Raw genomic sequence first — 17138 nt, forward strand, 5'->3', positions numbered from 1 at the left:
TGATCACCCAGTTACTTAAAAGACTCCATTTTTAAGATCTGAAAATGTATAAGATGCACTGTTTAATTACAGAAAGTGGCAATTTAGATATTAAGTATCATCAAATATGGTAGTTCTATCTGTAAAAAAAGAAAATAGTTGCCTTTATAGTATACACTACACCAGAAACTCTGTATTTCTCTGCAACCATATCATGATTATGACTGAAATCCCTTGGAGCAATTACATGAAATTGCACAATATAACTGATGCTTTTGAACACTGAAAATAATACCCAGTTTTCTGACTTCTTATGTTGTGCATCAGCATTCATAGTACTGCAAGAAGCAATGGTTATAATAGCAAAACCTGCAATATCCATTCATATCATTGTGTTTGAAAGCCCCCAAACTATAAGTTGTTCTTGGCTTAATGATGCTTATATGACTTACACATAACCCATATGCCATCTTTTGCAGTACAAATACAGATATAAAAATACCCTCGGTTTCTCTCACGTATAAAAAGCATCTAAGAGAATGAAAGGTAGGTACATGCTGTCCATATGGAAAACACGCTTATCAAAGAACCACTTACTCTTCTGCAAATTGTTGCTTTTCAAGTTTATTGCTATACACACAGTCACATTTTGTTGTCTCTAGACAATAGTCCCCTCTTCACATTCACTAATTACATATGACGGAGGTATTGGTGTTCTTTTCAGAATAGCAGCTCTCAGATTGCTCTGTCCTACAGTCAGCACTATTTCTGGATTCCTTAACAGTATTAATAATGACACTTGAGTTCTGATGAAACTAGTTTAGGGCACTCTTGGAAAAATGCTCTAGTGGTCCTATAGGAGGTAAGTCCTGAAACAACTTGTTACCCACTTAGAAATTTTTTTGCACATAGACTGCTGCTCTTTTTGACCTCTCTGGAATGGATAGAAACAGGCAAGTAGATCTTCAAATGGCCCTGGTTCTGCCATTGTAGTAAGACAAAAATTTCTTGATATCCAAAGTTTGTAAGCAACTCATCCTTACACAGACGATGCCTAATGAAAAAAGCAGGGACGGTTTCTCCATCTCAGATGGAATTCTCACTCACTCACTAGACTCTTGATAAACACCAAGACTGTAAGCTGAGAAAATGCAGAGCATCTAAGACAGGTGACTGCAGACAAAGCTAATGGAACATGTCTCAGCATTGTGAAATAGCTAGTATAAGATCTCATGGCTCAAAGCACACAAAAAGATAACTGGCTTAGACATCTGGTAAGAGGAGGACCTAATACCCTTCTTCAGGTAGGTTTGCCCAGTCAGACCTGGCTGACTGTTAGTAACTTATCCAGCATCCAACTCTGGAGCAGAGAATATCGACTTTGGCTCAGTATTCTAAAAAACTATGAAAAAAAAAAATTCAGGAAAATGGTGAGTATTCCAACACTGACATCAGACAGCTTTTGCTATACTGTAGTAAAGAGGACCATTTCTGCCATATTGGCCTTAACTCATAGAGGATTCTAAGGGAGAAGAGAGATTGAAGGAAGGAATGAATTATTTCTCCAGTCAGGGAACTGGGAATGAGTGGGCAGCCTCAGTGCTGAAGGAGAAAGGTTGGTATTGTTTTGTGACTATGAAAACAAGCCTCAGCAACCTTCCAACAGAAGAACAGCTTTTAGAATGTCACTTTTGAACGTCTGCTCACGGTCCATCAAAGTGAAGCAGCTCAGCCTCTCAGCCAACACCTTAATCGAGTCCAGTGGTGGAATTCTCCAGCAGGCAGCTAAGCAGCTGCTACTTTGGACCCACAACACCCCGCAGAGATGCTGAGTGCCACAGGCAGACTGAGCAGTAGAATTGCAGCCTTCCAGCACATACAGAAATTTTCAGAAAGTGCTTTGCTTTATTAATGAAAATAAACATGAGAGATGTAAATTAATCACCCCTTTCGAGCAATGCAAATTCCCACATGAATTTGAGTTTGTAAATAAAGTTACTTAACTTTCTAAAGTAATTTTCATATCATAAAACATATTCTACAAAACCCTATTCACCCTTAAGGGGGCCTACAGGAAAGATGGGGAGGGACTCTTTAACAGGGAGTGTAGTGATAGGATGAGGTTTAATAGTTTAAAACTGAAAGAGGGTAGATTAGATTAGATATTAGGAAGAAATTCTTTACTGTGAGGGTGGTGAGACACTGGAACAGGTTGCCCAGAGAAGTTGTGGATGCCCCATCCCTGGAAGTGTTCAAGGCCAGGTTGGATGGGGCCTTGAGCAACCTGGTCTAGTGGAAGGTATCCCTGCCCATGGCAGTGGGCTTGGAACCAGATGATCTTTAAGGTCCCTTCCAACCCAAACCATTCTATGATTCTGTGGTTCTATGATTCCCCTAAAGTGAATGGAATTAGGTCTTGATTACCAGAAGAAAAAAAAAAACAGTGTAATTCCTGTCGAAGTAGGTCTCTATCCCAAGAATCTTCCTGACTTCTGTCACAATACTGGAAAAGGAATAGTCAGCATAGTTACTGAGGGGAGTAGAGAAATAGTCACAAATTTAATGTCATAACCAAGGGTCACATCCTTAGGGATTCATATGTCAGAGGCAACAATGGTTCAGTACTTAGATAACCTGGCAAGGTTAGGGAAAGCAAAGTTAGGGAAAGATGAAAAAGGAGAAAGTGACACTGGGACAAAGACATGGTTTCTTATTCACACTTCAGATATGCTAATTCGGGGTCAGAGGACATAGCCTTGTAGAAATGCTAGGTGATTTTTAAGTAAACAGACTTGAAACCTGTACCTCTGAACCCAAAGAAGAAAGAAAGGAACCTTTTGGAGGTTATCATGAGGACCTGATGCATGAGAGTTGTACAATGAAGAAGAAGATTCACTTGTGTCACGTGATAAGCACCAAGACATATGAGAGTAACTTTGAACTACTGAAACTACTTTCTCTTCTGAAATACTCTAGGCTAGAAGACTGAAGGCCTTAGATCTTGTAGATCCTAATTGCTGTGGCTAGGTTCATAGCAATTATATTAGTGAGATGTACGAAAGCATGAGGGAAAGGCCCAGAGGAAAGATAAGTTTCTAAAATCCCCACAGCCATAAACTCTTCCCAGTGAATGCACAGCAGATTTTTCCACAAATTTCTACACACATTCAAGTACGTGGTAACCATATCAACTCTCAGTGGAGAAGCTCTGAAGTAGCCACACTTCCCTAGAATAACCAGCAATTTCACATATTTTCTAGATCTTTTACCCAAGGCTATAGGAAGGAAAGAACAGGCTGAAGTAGAGGATTTTGAAATCCCCAAGGTGTATTTGATGGTCCCTCTCCTTATACTGAGTAGTGAATGATATGAAGCTCTTCCCGTTAAGTTTGACAGATATCAGAAGGCATCAGTAATTAATCAAATTACTATTTGGTGCAAGCATCCAGAAAGCAATGAGATGATATTCAATACTCTCTAAATGCTGCTTGAGGAGGAAGTGACCCTCTTTATTAAGTCTCAGGATGATTTAAGTCATCAATGTATATTTAAGTACAGGCAGTGTCCTTTTTGGAAGGTGATATCGAATGATTGGAGCTTCTGATGATTCTTGTGGTCACTAAAGAAGGAGGTTTTGTGGAGGGCAGTGTTCCAAGTGCAGGAAAAGGCTGCGAGTGTAAGACTCTCATATTCTATTCATGTTATTCTGATGTGAGCCAGTGAGCTCACATCAACTGTTATGCTGATTCCTTCAAGTAAAATGTGTCATATTGCTTTCCTCCTATGAAACAGCAGCCCTGAAATTGAGATGCACAATTTAGTCATCCAAGGAGGAACGCAATGTGCTGAGAGTAACCACAAGTTACAGTAGATTGTAAATTGCAGATTGCTGAGATAATACCAATGAGAGATATATAATGCATTCCATTAAGAAGTAGATTCTGTCTGTCCTTGCCTGATGAGCAGAGGGAGCTTCCTTAGCATGAAAGAAGAGAAGGCATACTGAAGTTTACTCTCATTTTCTCCAGGTACAGTTTCCTGGATGCCAATTTTATGGAATTTGCCTTTTTCAAGATCCTTGTAGTGCTTGGAATAATCTTCTTCCAGTGTTTGCAGAGTAGCTAAATACACATGAAGCTACCAAGTATTTAATCTTGATGGTAAGGTTCATGATTTTCTGAAACTACTAAGGAATTATTTTTTTAATTCTATCTGTTGTTTGGGCATAAAAGACCAGAAAAAATTACCCTTAGCTCAGGAAACGGCCTTTATCCAATAATATAGTTTGTGTAGGTATCAATATGGTGTATTCCTGTACTGGGAATACGCTTGTCACAGAAATGGCAAAGTTTAATACTGCCATGGAGGGAAGACACTGCCAGAAAAATATGCAAAAATATAGGGGAAAAAAAATAATAAGGGAAAAGGAAACAGCAAACATAAATAAAATGTAAACAAAAGTAGCATGAAAAAGAAATGCAGAAATAAATAAAATAGGAAAGTTGAAATAAATTAAAACAAAAACCAAAGAACCCTATGGGAAAAGAGTCATGCAGGCAAAACTCCCAATGCAAAGAGAGTGCTCTGACTCAGACAAGCACTTCAGAAGAACTGACGTCAAACTCTTCTTTCACTGTTGCACTATTGGTATGAAAGGAGGCAGGGCTGTCCTTTGCACATTGCTGAAGCAATAAGAAAGAGTCTTTAGCCTGAATACCAAGCATCCAACTTGAATCTACATATGGGACAAAAATTCAAAAAAATGTACATGCAATAGGTTGAAAAACTGTCTCCCCAGCTGAGCAATTTAAGAAAGAAGTTAGTTAGCATGACTGGCAGCCATTTGGATGACGCACTGAAGACTTCAATGCAAACTGACCAACATACAAAACCAAGAAGCATTAAAAGGAAGTTTCAAAATTAACCCAATAAAGCCAACTTTTTTTGACAAAATTCAGTTGTGGAAAAAACTACAGTGGCACTTCACAGTTTACACAGCATGACTGGCAGAGAAGTCAGGAGGTTATGACAGTATTTGGTGCCGAGGGCAGGCTACTCACATTGCCAAATAAGCATGACCTAAGGAATCATAGGCAAGAGGTATAAAAGCAGTACACTATAAGTATACAATATAAGTTATATTAAGAAATAGAAGAAGCATGCTGAAACAACCAGTACTTGTCTGCAATGTTTTTCACTAATCTCTGTTGATAGGAATTAAAGACCTGAATAATCAGGATTTTGGCCATAAGACAAAGAGATAAAAATTTTTATTTGTAAGACTCACAAATCTTTCATCACTAAATAAATTTAATCAATTTTAGGCTAGAAAATCAAGCTAATGGGAAAATATCCAGTCAAACAGACAAAAAAATGACAAAAAACAGTAAAGGTTCCTGAATGCAGGTCCCATGCCATATCTTAAGCCTTGCATTGTTTACTGAGATCTGCTAAGCATTTAAAACAGCAGTAACTATGTATATGTACCAGCCCTGATTCCCATTCACACTGCCCTTAACTTTTGGATGTATTTTTTTAATGGAGTCTGTTGTAAATACGTAATTTATGCTTATAATTCCAGTAACAACTTTTATTCAAGGTATTTCCTCTGAAAAACAACCAGGCACCATGTTTCATGCTAGTCATTTTGCCCCATGAAAATCTTAGGCTCAAAGGAATCCACTTTTTTTCTCTGAAGTAGATAACCCACTATTTAATACACCAAGATAATGACACTCTTTAAATCTATATCTATATCTATATATCTTACCACTAGATCAGGATGACACCTGTAATTAAAACTTTATTTCCAAGTACTGTTCACAGTTTACATTGCACTGTTGTTTCACACCATTCAAGCAGTCAAACTGCCCTGGGCACAATTTGCACATTTCACAAAATAAAACAAAAAAACAATTGCTGTTTTAATAAGCTACAGGAAATAAGAGTAACATATGAGGGGCACATACCTATGTACTTTTAATGCTATTCCTTTTTAAAAACATGCTCTGTTTTATTTATTTTGTGTAGTTATTTGATTACCTTAGTATATACTTTAGAAGCCCAACAGAACTGCCTAAGTGAACACAAAAGAACTAGTTTAAAATCACTATCGACATGTTAGTACAAAATTGTTCTCTATGCTATAATCACCATTTCTTTGCCTAGTCTATTTTTTACTGATAATCCTCTATCTTAAATAGACAGATGTGAGCACCAGAGTGACTTGTCTAGCTCCCTGCATGCTGTAGCTGATGCTCTGACAAGAATAACAGATTTCCTGAGTTCTATCAGTTGAGATGCCAACGTTGACCAAATGTTCCATCTAGCAAAGCCTGAACACACAGAGAATCAGGAAAGCAGATCTCAGGTGTTTGCTAGTGGCACTCCAGCCATTGTAGCAAAATTCCAAATATTAACTACACCTTCTAGGTCACTGCTTCAATCTTCATCCATTCCAACCAGTGAGAAAGCATAATTTTTGCCATACAATATTAAAATCATGACTAGACTAGGAATATCCAAGATTCTGAACTGAGTCATAGGTTTCAAACATTTGCTTTCCAATTTTTGGCAGTTCTGACCTAAATCTCCCCCCCTTCCTCACTCTCAGTTCTTTCATAGGACTCTCTAAAGCAAAATCAATCTCCTTCCCCCTTTCAATCTTCTTTTTTCTGCGTACTTAACTCCTTTCTACTTGATTCTTCCAGTTTCAGTTCTTGACTCTCTTTATAATCTCCCATGTTCCTTCCTGATAGCTTCAGCTCCCATGCTGATGACTGCTCTGACCTCTTAGATGAATATCATCTCTCCTCATTGGACTTACAAATATGGTTCAGTGTTCATAGTCAACAAAACGGCCATTCATTGCTTTGATTAGCTTTTCACCTAGGTCTATATCTTGCCTTTTTTATTAGTTCGTCTTTATCCCTACCCAACTATCACAGTGATATCATTGTGATAGAATCAGTCTATTTGTTCACAGATTATTCTTCATTATTTCATGACTTTCAAATCATTGGTATTGATGACTCTTCCATCCCCTGTTGCCTCTTACCTGTCATTTGTTACCAATTTTCTCCATCCTTCTAAAGCTCCTACAGTTTTGTTCCTTCTTTCCACTGTAATGTCCATCTTGCACTCCTTCAGCTCTGTATGCTAACAGCCACATATTTTGCTCCTAGGATGCTAGTAGTGCACCACTGGCCTGCTCACTTGCTCCATGACAAATTTATTCTCTCTTCTGAATGCCTAACCAAATGTATTTCTCAAGCTTAACTGACGTTTGTCTCCACACCTTTTGCTGCCTTTATTTTCCAACTCTCTACTCCTTTTATCTTTGAGTCTCTCTGTGCATTAATTGCAAGAAAACAAAGAAAACAATATAACATGAAATTCATTATCCCCTTAGCATTTTCTCTCTGATGCCTTCTATTTTTGCAATTCTGTCCTTCCTGTCAATGGTGAATTTTTTACTGTCCTCGCTTCTTCTATAATCTCTCTACTTTGCACCAGTGACATCATTTTGTCCTTCCTCCTGCTCGACTTGCCTACCCCAGTTCTCTTTTTCAGTCTCTCACTTACCTTCAGATCTTTCCCAGAAAGTACACAGGAAATGTATTTTGCCTTTCCCACCACAGAAAAAAACACAACTTTGACACCACTGGTGTCTCCAACAGCCCTGCTATCCTTCTGTTTCTAAACCCATTAAGCATGCTACTTCTTAGAACTGATCATAATCACCAGCTTCTACCCAGTGCATGTCACCGAAACAACTCAAAGTGTATCAAATCAGAAGGTCTATCTAGTCTAGTAACTTCTCCCGAGAAGTAGCCAAAAGTAGATACTTAGGAAAAGAAAGAGTGTGAGAAGTACAACTACTATATCTATGCTGGTGACTGCAAGATCTACTTTTCTGTTTCAGACCTCTCTCTCCTGTCAAAACCAAAATATTCATCTGTTTCTACCACCTTTTGTATGAATCTTACCATACATTTAAGTTCATTAAAATCTCTAGTAATTTCATGTCCCAGCCTTCCTCAAGCAGTATGGATTCGTCCCCCAATCCATGAATCTGTTCTGTAACCCAGGAATTATCTTAAATTTAAATATTTATTTGGATCTTCCTGTTCACAATATTTCTAAAACTTGCGGGCGCTTTCTATGTAGCATATCTAAGATATATAGCATATCTAAGATATATAAAAATTTAATTTCTCATCATCACTTTTATCTTATGTCTCAATTACTGTAACACAGCTTTTAAGCTTATGACAAATGTAATTTTCTCAGTGAACACAAGACTGCTTCAAATACAAATTTTTTTTAGTCTGCTACTTTGACTGTGTTATTGCCCTTCTTTCTCTGCTATGCTGGTTCCTCTCTTCCCCATCATATCAAATAAAAAAGACTTGACTTGATTTTTAAAGTCCTTCCAGGCTTTTACTGACATATTAGTTACCTTCTAATGACTACTCAGACATTGAATCTCATGTCTGTTCAGTTCATGATACCTATCTCAGCCAAGTATTTTATTTTCTAACAGCCCTTCCATACTGCCTTCACATTCAAAGGGTGCCTGCAAAATTTAATTATTTTCTTTTCAAGAGGCATCTTAAAACTCATCCCATTTGAGATGCAAAAACTCAATAATAATTAAAAACAGTTAGTGTACAGAGACCACTGGATTTATATATATCCCCATAGACTTGTCCCTTATCTCTTTTTCAAACTTCTTTGTAAATTGTCCAAGATTGGGACAATCCTTTTTGTTCTTTGTGTGTGTTGACATAGTGAATAGCACAATGTATCCTCCCGGATCTTCATTGCAGGCAGTTTAACAGCAGCAACATTAGTAGATTGTTGTTAGTACATAGTGTAGTTTAAAAAGCACAATTGGAGATTTGAGCCCTCTCCCTTTCCCCTTCTTAGTTATGCCTAAAAGAAGTAAATGCTTTCATCCAGCTGAGCATAGTCATTAGCAATAGCTTTTACTAAACATTTACTACACATTTTTTCTGGACACTTGCCTCCATATTGAAGTATCCGAAGAACTTGATTTTTGCACTTTTTAATCTAATGTGCATGTACATATGTGCAGTCTGCTACAAAGTCTTGCTCCTGCTTATCTAATTGGTGCCAGTCAGACTACTCAAAGGAGTGAGGACTACTCACATTAACAAGACTTGAAAAATTGAACATGTAAGTCACAAAAACTGTTGAACACAGTAGTTTTTACGATGAATATCTCAAATGTTAATAATCACAATTCGGGCCACTGAAAACCCCTGAACTCATGAGCCACATTCCACCTCCAGTAATGAGATACTTGCTTAAATAATACTAAGTACGACCTTTATTTTTTCATCTATATTCAAAAATCAGACCTGACAATTAAGAATTTACTTTTTAAAATAACTTCTTGCTTTGTGATTTTCCTGATGTCAGAAAAGGTGTTGAATTGCCATGCAATTAGCTTTTAAATTAACACACCAACCTCCTGTATTACTTTTGGAATAGGTCTAGTTCACCTAAAGTACCAGAATATTATGCTTTAATGAAGAGAAGCATAGGGTCTACTAAACATCTAACATAATAATATTTTATGACAGACTACAGTAACAGTTTAGAAAAGGCTATTGTCTAAATATATTTATTGCTGACTTCTATAGAAATGGTAGCACCAAAGTACATTTTCTGAACCTCTGCATAACTATATTCCTCTTTTAAACATTACTTCTGAAACTTACAAGAGAATCAACATTCTTCAATATACATTCATGTTTAATTGCAAGTCTAGTGAACTAATTTACTAACAGCTTAATAATTCAATAGCACCAATAAAAATAAAGCAATCTGTTTATATTTCCTTTAGGAAGGAAATCTGTACAAATTATAAAGCTTAACAAACCAATATAAAAAATATTTCTGCTTGTGCTTTCTTTCTCTTTGTTAATCTAAAATGTAATTCTAAGTGGGTTTAACTTCTAAATCAGACATTTAAAGTTTCTCCCTCCTTTTTAAGTTGTTTCAAAAACCTTCCAAAACTCCCTGCCCAAACCAATATTTGTTCCATCTCCCCCATTACAGGTTGGGTTTTTTTCTAGTTATTTCTTAACATAACCTTGTCTATTATTGGATTGGATTCCACCCTGCTGTAAGGAGCACGTCCAGCAATGTGAACATGTGCTTTCATTGATGGACTAGTGCAAGGTTAACTATGTCTTTCTGATATGATCCTGAGAAGGATACTGAAAAAAATGCCTCAAATTGCATTTCTCTGTGAAACACCATATCAAACATCATCTATCTGTTTGTGTGCTCATCTTCCACTGTTAGGCCATTGGTTAATTTATTATTTTTTGTGTTTTAAGATCTATTGCTATATTAGAAGTCTACGTGTTCCCAGGATTGGGTTCTTAAAAGTGAATTAAGTAGTAGTTGCAGAAATATACAAAGTGACACTGGAAAAATTTCTATTGGAATAGCCACTTACCATAGCAAATTTTGTTCCTTGAATGTACTGCCTCCAAAGAGGCTCCCCTTTGGGATTACTTTCCCTGCCATGAAGCAACAGAAACCATAGAAAATGTTAGATATTAAATGGAATATTCACATCTATTCCAATGTTCTGGAAGAAAATATAGAAAGATCTCCCACTTCTTAACTCCCTAAGCATTGTTACATTCCATAAGTACCTGAGGTAAAAGTAAATCTGAGAAGCTGGTGTAAATCTGCATAGACAATTCACTTGAGAAAAAGTTATTTTGGCAAATAGCATCCTTTTTCTCTCTTATGACACTGCCTACACAGATCTAATAAGTAAAAGACTGGTAGAGACAATTCTGAGAACATGGGCTGAGGCAGACTACTAGTTGTAGAGAGAGTGAACTACTCCTGTCCAAATATTGTATCTAACGTAATGCAAGGAGTCTTGCTTGCTTGTACTTTTGAGTACATAAGCTACCTCAATGAAGATGTTGTCAACTACTTCTATATTGGAATGGTTTAATCCTTAGCTTTTCATCAAACTTGACCAAAAAGTTACCTTAAAAAATGCTTTTGTGTAGTCAAACAAATGATTCAGAACCTGTCAAAAAGCTTAAACCAAGACAGCTGTTAAAAATGGCCAATACTATTATAGTCAAGAATATGGGAGAGGAGTGAGGGCATTTTAAGACTGATCACCCTAATAAAAATACACAGACAACTGCAGTTTTGAGAGTTCCTTTTAGATTCTGTAACTACAATAGGAATATTCAGTGTAGGAGAATGAGAAAGATACCACTGCGACCCTCTAAAGAGATGTGTGACCTTTTGAATGTCAGGAGCTTGACCCTAGGAATGTATGTCTAACTTATTATTTGAGTATGCAACTCCATGAAATCTTTTTGCATGCTATTTTGTCAAGAATAAAAACGGACAGACCTAAATAATTTACATAAAAAATGAAAGGGTTAAGAATAATCAAGTATTTTTTAAGCTATCGAAGGAGAAACATGAATCTAGTTCCTCCCCTCCCCCCCCAAAATGTGCCACAACTCATGAAGAGAATGGCATTTAACTTTTGGCTCTTCAGTTTCTTTCTACTTCGCTTGTAGCTTGGCCAAACATTGTTGTCTACTGTGTCACCGACTGACACTTTCTTTCTTCTTTGCTTCTGTTTTCCACAGAAACTGAATAGTTGTTCTTCAAACTGGGGCTTGATTCTATTGTCCACAGATAGGTGTCTAATGACATTTCAGATTACTTCAACATCCCGGTTGGCCTCCAGCTGCAGTTCCAGAGACTCTCGTAAGTTGTGCCATATCTGCTATCCTGTGCAGATATTTTGGCTACCTTGGGACATCTCAAACAGCACTAGATGCCTCTTTGCAGGCAACTGTGTCACGCCCTTGCTGTCAAAAAACTAATTTCAGAGACTGTCATTGCAAACTGTTGATAATGATATAACCTTTGCTAGGAAAAGGATGAGATTGCTGTGCATATACAGGAAATAGAGATTTTTAAAAGGTTAAAAAAGGCCAAAAGGATCAAACGGAATCCCATGCCAAACCACCAGATAAAGTCTACATAGAAATAGAATCTACCACCTTAATCTTCTGGAGTGTTTTACAAGTCCATGACTTCTTTACATCATAAAGGTTCTCTCCAGGAAAGCTTATCAAAAAGTTTCCTTTGTGGATTCATAAAGAAAAAAAACTTGAAGTCACAACTGGCTCTGAAAGTACTTGCACCTAATCTGAACAGCTGTAAGCAAATACTCCAGATACCCTACATCCAAGGAATGCTTATCACGCTCACACAACTGCCGTTACCATCCAAGCATGTCTTTTCTATAAAACTCCAATCAAGCTCAGGCACAGAAAAATGACCCGAGTGCTCTGGCCTTTGAGAGCTCCATCATCTCTGAGCTCATGGGATCAAAACTAAAAAAAAAGAAACAATTATCTTACTAAATTTGTTCCTCAGAAGTATGAAATACAATTTCTAAGATGGAATTTTAAGCCTCTAAAGAATTCTGATATGCAAAGTGGTATTAAGGCTTCCCTAACAGATCTGCTAAAGCTTTGAGTTTCCCCTCCCCTCTCCCTGAACATGCTACTGCTATAATATTCTAACTTCCAGCTGCATGTCGTGATGCTGTTAAAATGTTACTGCACATTTCAGCTTCTGATACAACTACTGGTGGACAAAACTTAAAAAGCGTTCTGCTACTCTGGATTGTGCCAAGACTGAAAAGTCACCTCCTTTTACTTTTTTACAGTAAATGAATACACAGACAACAGAAGTTTTCTTTGCCTCTCTTCTCTGGACCCCAAGCTTGAAGAATGAATGAAATCAACCTTTGACTGAGTCTTAAACTATAAAGACATGTTTAAAGTTTAGAAAGTGAATCAGGGAGATCTAACTTGTTCTGCCATGTCTCAGTATGACTTATCTAATTATAGAATTTAAAAACCTCTGAAGACCACTTCTATGGCAAGCCAAAAGGTAGAAGAACGTAACAATCAAATGACTCCATATTTTAATACACAACTGGTCTTAAAAACTAACTTCAAGTGGGCACAAGTGCTAACTGGTGAAGCGTATAGGCTCTGCTGCTGCATTTTCCAAAAACCTTGAAATAAACGTATCATTTTGTTTTTAAAAATGACTGGAAAGACATATTTTTAAAAACAAACAAGCAAATTACCTGGCAAGGCTTCTTCATTTTAATTGCTATAACATGGTATCTGTAACAGCAGAGTTCACAGGTCCATGACCCTCTTTCACTTATCCACTTTAACAGGCAAAGCTGATGTGTGTACCGTACTGACCCATCGCAGCGGCAAGGATTTAACAATTCACCCTGAAAAGGCAGCACAGAAACATTAATTTTAAAGGAATCTGTTATGTACATGTATACTCGATACCAAAATATTTACAGGTCTGTAACAATGAACTAGTCTCAATTTCAGTGCATGAAAAAACATGTGGTTTTGGCTATAAAAATTCTAAAAAATTAAGCTGTCTTAAAAACATCTAAGTGCTTCTAGCGAGTCAAAGCCAGGTAACTGTCTATGCATGCATATGTACATATGGGAAACAAGTGAAAGATTATCGTGCATCAAACAACAGTAGCATTAGCCCTTTCAAATACCTCAAATGGTACTGAAAGTGGTTAGATGCGTTTCTCCAACAGTTATTTGCAGTCATCACTAGGAAAGCAACGGGTGACGTCACAGAGAACCATGCTCTCGGAGCTAGCCAGCTGTCGGGCAGGACCTCAAATAATGTAAATAAACACTTCCCCCAGTAGTTCACATATGTCTTTATTACGTAAATCGGATAGTCTCTTCCTTAGTTGAAAAGATTTTTTTTTTTAGCTAAACTACAAGACAAGCCACAAAATGATAGTTACGGCTCCATGGCTGATATTGTGCTCGGTAATGTAATGACAGAGAAGATACTTGGAGGTCTTCTCAACATTACCTGTAAGCTAACACTCTCATTTTAAAGTCTGATAAGACACCTGAGAAATTCGTACTGTTTAAAGTCCCTGAGGCGGAGAGCCAGCGAGCGTGGTGGCAAGAAGAGGCGCGGCGTGCCAGCCAGCCATCGCAAACCTCCGAGCTTCCCGCAGCTCTGCGCCGGCTCAGCATTGCCCGGGCGTCTGTCACAACCACCTCGCAGCGCAGCCGGGGCTCGCTGCACCCCTTTCGCCCCCGACGCCGGGGAGGGCTGTTCCTGGCAGCGGGCAGGTCTGCGAGGGGACGCCGGGCCTCCGTGGGCAGCAGGCGGCCGCGCTCGGCCACTTTCCCGCCCCGCTGCCGGGGAGAGGGGCCGGGGGCCGGGCGGGAGCGGCGGCGGGAGGCGGGCAGGCGGCGCCGAGCCCTGTCCCCGGTGCTGATCGCTGCCCGCCGCCGGCCCGCCCGGCCCCCGCCGCCTGCCGCCTCCGGGAGCGGGGTGGGGTGGGAGAGGGGCCGGCCCGTCCCCGCCCGCCCCGCTCTCCTCACCTGCTCGGGGCCCTGGAAGCAGATCTTGCAGATGGGGCCAGCCCCGCCGGGGTGGCTGCCGCTGCCGCTCTCGCTGCTGCACACCGAGCGGGTCTCGGGTTTGTCGCCGGCGGCGGCCCTCGCCTCGGCGCGGCCGCTCTCCGAGCCTCCCCCCCGGCCCTCGCCGGCGCTGGGGCCGCCGCTCTCTCCCTCCTCTGGGGTCTCCCCGCTCTCCTCCCCCGCTCCGGCCGGCAGCTCCAGCGGGGCGGCGGGGTCTCGCTGCGGATCCCCGGCAGGGAGGACGACGCTCCCCCCGGCGCAGCTCATGCCCGCGCCGGCCCGGGCCACCCGCTCACCCGGGGAGGGGAGGGCCCGAAGGGACGGATGGCGGCGGGGCAGAGAGCGGCGAAGGCGCCCTTCTGGCTGCCAGCGGCCGGGAAGGTGACCCGGCGTGGCCGCCTCCCTCCTCCAGCCGGGTCCGGAGCCGCGCCGGCGGCGTGTGCCTGGGAGCGAGTGTGCGTGGGGCTGGAGGCGGCGGGGCGGAGCGGGGTGCGGGGGGAGGAGGGAGGGGCAGCTCCGGAGAAATCCCTTCCCTCCCTCGGACGCCGGGGTCCCGCCGGCTCCCCGCCTCCCTCCCCTCAGCAACGGCTCCCCCCAACGGCCATGGCGGCGGCGGGCCGGGGGACGCAGCCGTTGGGCCCTGTCCTTCCTCCCCTTCATGGGAGCGTCGCCGTCCTCCTTTCCCCCCTCGGCCTTGGGTCTGGCCCCGGCCATGGCCTCTCACAGGTTGTTTCCCCTCCTCACCCGTGAACAACCCCTGATCCCGCTGCCGGCACCCCAGCCCTCACAGGGCTCCTCAGCCCTGGCACCCCAACGCAGGACCCGACCCCTTAATATCTTTTTACTTTATTGGGTTTTTTGTTGCAAAAGATTGCACTTGTAAAAGCTCAACAGAACCAACATCCAACAGTTGTTCTTTGGCTGTGAAACAGTAGTCCTAAGTCTTTCGTAGCTGGCCTTCTTTTTTTTCCTCCAAATTCATTACATCACCTCATTTTCAAAATTAAATCTGCTAAAAACATCATGATCAAATATCTTCCAAAAAAAACCCCAAAAAAAACCCAACCACCACCACGGCTAGAAATTCTTTAAAGTTTGGCTGGGGCTGCTAAGGGAACGTATGTGTGAATTTCAGCATCAAGTATAACACCAGCGCACATTTCATCTCGTGAAAACGACAGCAACTGTCTGCGCAGAGAAAGAAAAAAAAAAATCAAAAAACAATTGTGCAGCCTTATGCTCTTCCATAGCCACATTTAGAGTCAAAGTGTGGTGAAATCACCCGTTGTCTTCATCGGCTCCTTCATATGTAGTCTCGAGATGAGGATGTACCTGGATGAACTCACCCACTGCTTTCACCAGCGGTGCTTTGATAGTAGTGGCTTTCTTGGTGTGGACATTTCCTCAGAAGACTGAAGAAGCGCGCAGAAGCAAGCCAGCACTCCTCGGCCCATGGTCATGTGGCCCTCAAGCTCTCTGGAGAGGCTTGCTGAGGGTACACCAAACACCTGGTCCGACCCTTCGGCCTGGCTGGAGACCAGCTCAAGCAATATGCCGTCTGCAGAAAAGCAGTAGCCCCACATTGCAGGAGAGTGACATTCAAACTAATTAGGGCACGGTGCAGTTAAAGCCCTTTCGGCCCTCCTGCAGTCTGCGTCTCTTATGGAGGCCACGTGATAGATGCATTAAGGACAAAGAACACCACTGCTGCTTACAGCATTGCTCTAAAAAAGTGCATATTCAGAGGTTGTCTTCCTATAGTGGAATAAGAGGTATGTATCATCATACCTTTTCTCATCATCCACTAGTGCCTATTCTCATGAATCATGGAATCATAGAATATCCTGAGTTGGAAAGGACCCACAAGGATCATCGAGTCCAACTCCTGTCCCTGCACAGGACAACCCCCAAAATCACACCATATGTCTGAGGGCGTTGTCCAAATGCTTCTTGAATGCTGTCAGGCTTGGCGCCCTGACCACCTCCCTGGGGAGCCTGTGCCAGTGCTCCACCACCCTTTGGGTGAAGAACCCTTTCCTGATGTCCAACCTACACCTCCCCTGGCATAGCTTCCTGCTGTTCCCTTGAGTTCTATCGTTGGTCGTCAGGGCTATCTTTGTTCTGACGACTCTGCATTGGCTAAGCCAGCGCTGGCCATTTAGCTTGGCGTTAGGACAAGATGCTCCAACCCTAAAATTACTTTTGTTCACAAGGTGGTTGTTAAGTCAAGTAATTAACATGGATTCGTCCAGGTTTGGTAATGTGAAACAAAAAATGTCACATTGACAGTGACATTTTGATGAACTACAGATGCTGTGGAGTTAAGAAATTCTTCTCCATACAATTTTTTCATAGCAAAGTAATACCTGAAGGGGTTGCCAGAGCGACTAAACAGAACTGGAGACAGAATTAATCAAATAGACTAATTCTAAGGAAAGAAGGGGCAACCACAAACAATGAAAAAACAGGAAATGTCAGAACAAACAGATGAGTCCAAAACAATGGGTAGAAGAGAACTAAAGCAGAACCAGAAGGAAAAGACAGTGGAATTAAAGCAGTGAAGTGAGAAATGAATGCTGAAAAGTTACTCATCTGCATCAGTGGAATACAGCACACCCTTGC

At 41.0% G+C, this 17138-nt stretch overlaps 1 protein-coding gene across 1 annotated transcript in view; it reads right to left on the reverse strand.

Annotated features, from left to right (window-relative positions):
- The window catches only part of MARCHF11 (membrane associated ring-CH-type finger 11), a 35336-nt gene extending 20350 nt beyond the window's left edge, over window positions 1-14986 (reverse strand). The window contains exons 1-2 of the mRNA XM_087736916.1: window positions 14478-14986; window positions 13175-13330 (exon numbers count right to left, since the gene is read on the reverse strand). Coding sequence (XP_087593042.1) covers window positions 13175-13330; window positions 14478-14783 — 462 coding nt within the window. The 5' untranslated portion in view covers window positions 14784-14986. The remainder of the gene's footprint in view (window positions 1-13174; window positions 13331-14477) is intronic.
- Between the last annotated feature and the right edge of the window lie 2152 nt (window positions 14987-17138).

Source organism: Nipponia nippon, unplaced genomic scaffold, assembly GCF_047370975.1.
Source record: "Nipponia nippon isolate SJK-2023a ecotype South Korea unplaced genomic scaffold, ASM4737097v1 scaffold_1, whole genome shotgun sequence".
Classification (NCBI taxonomy): domain Eukaryota; kingdom Metazoa; phylum Chordata; class Aves; order Pelecaniformes; family Threskiornithidae; genus Nipponia; species Nipponia nippon.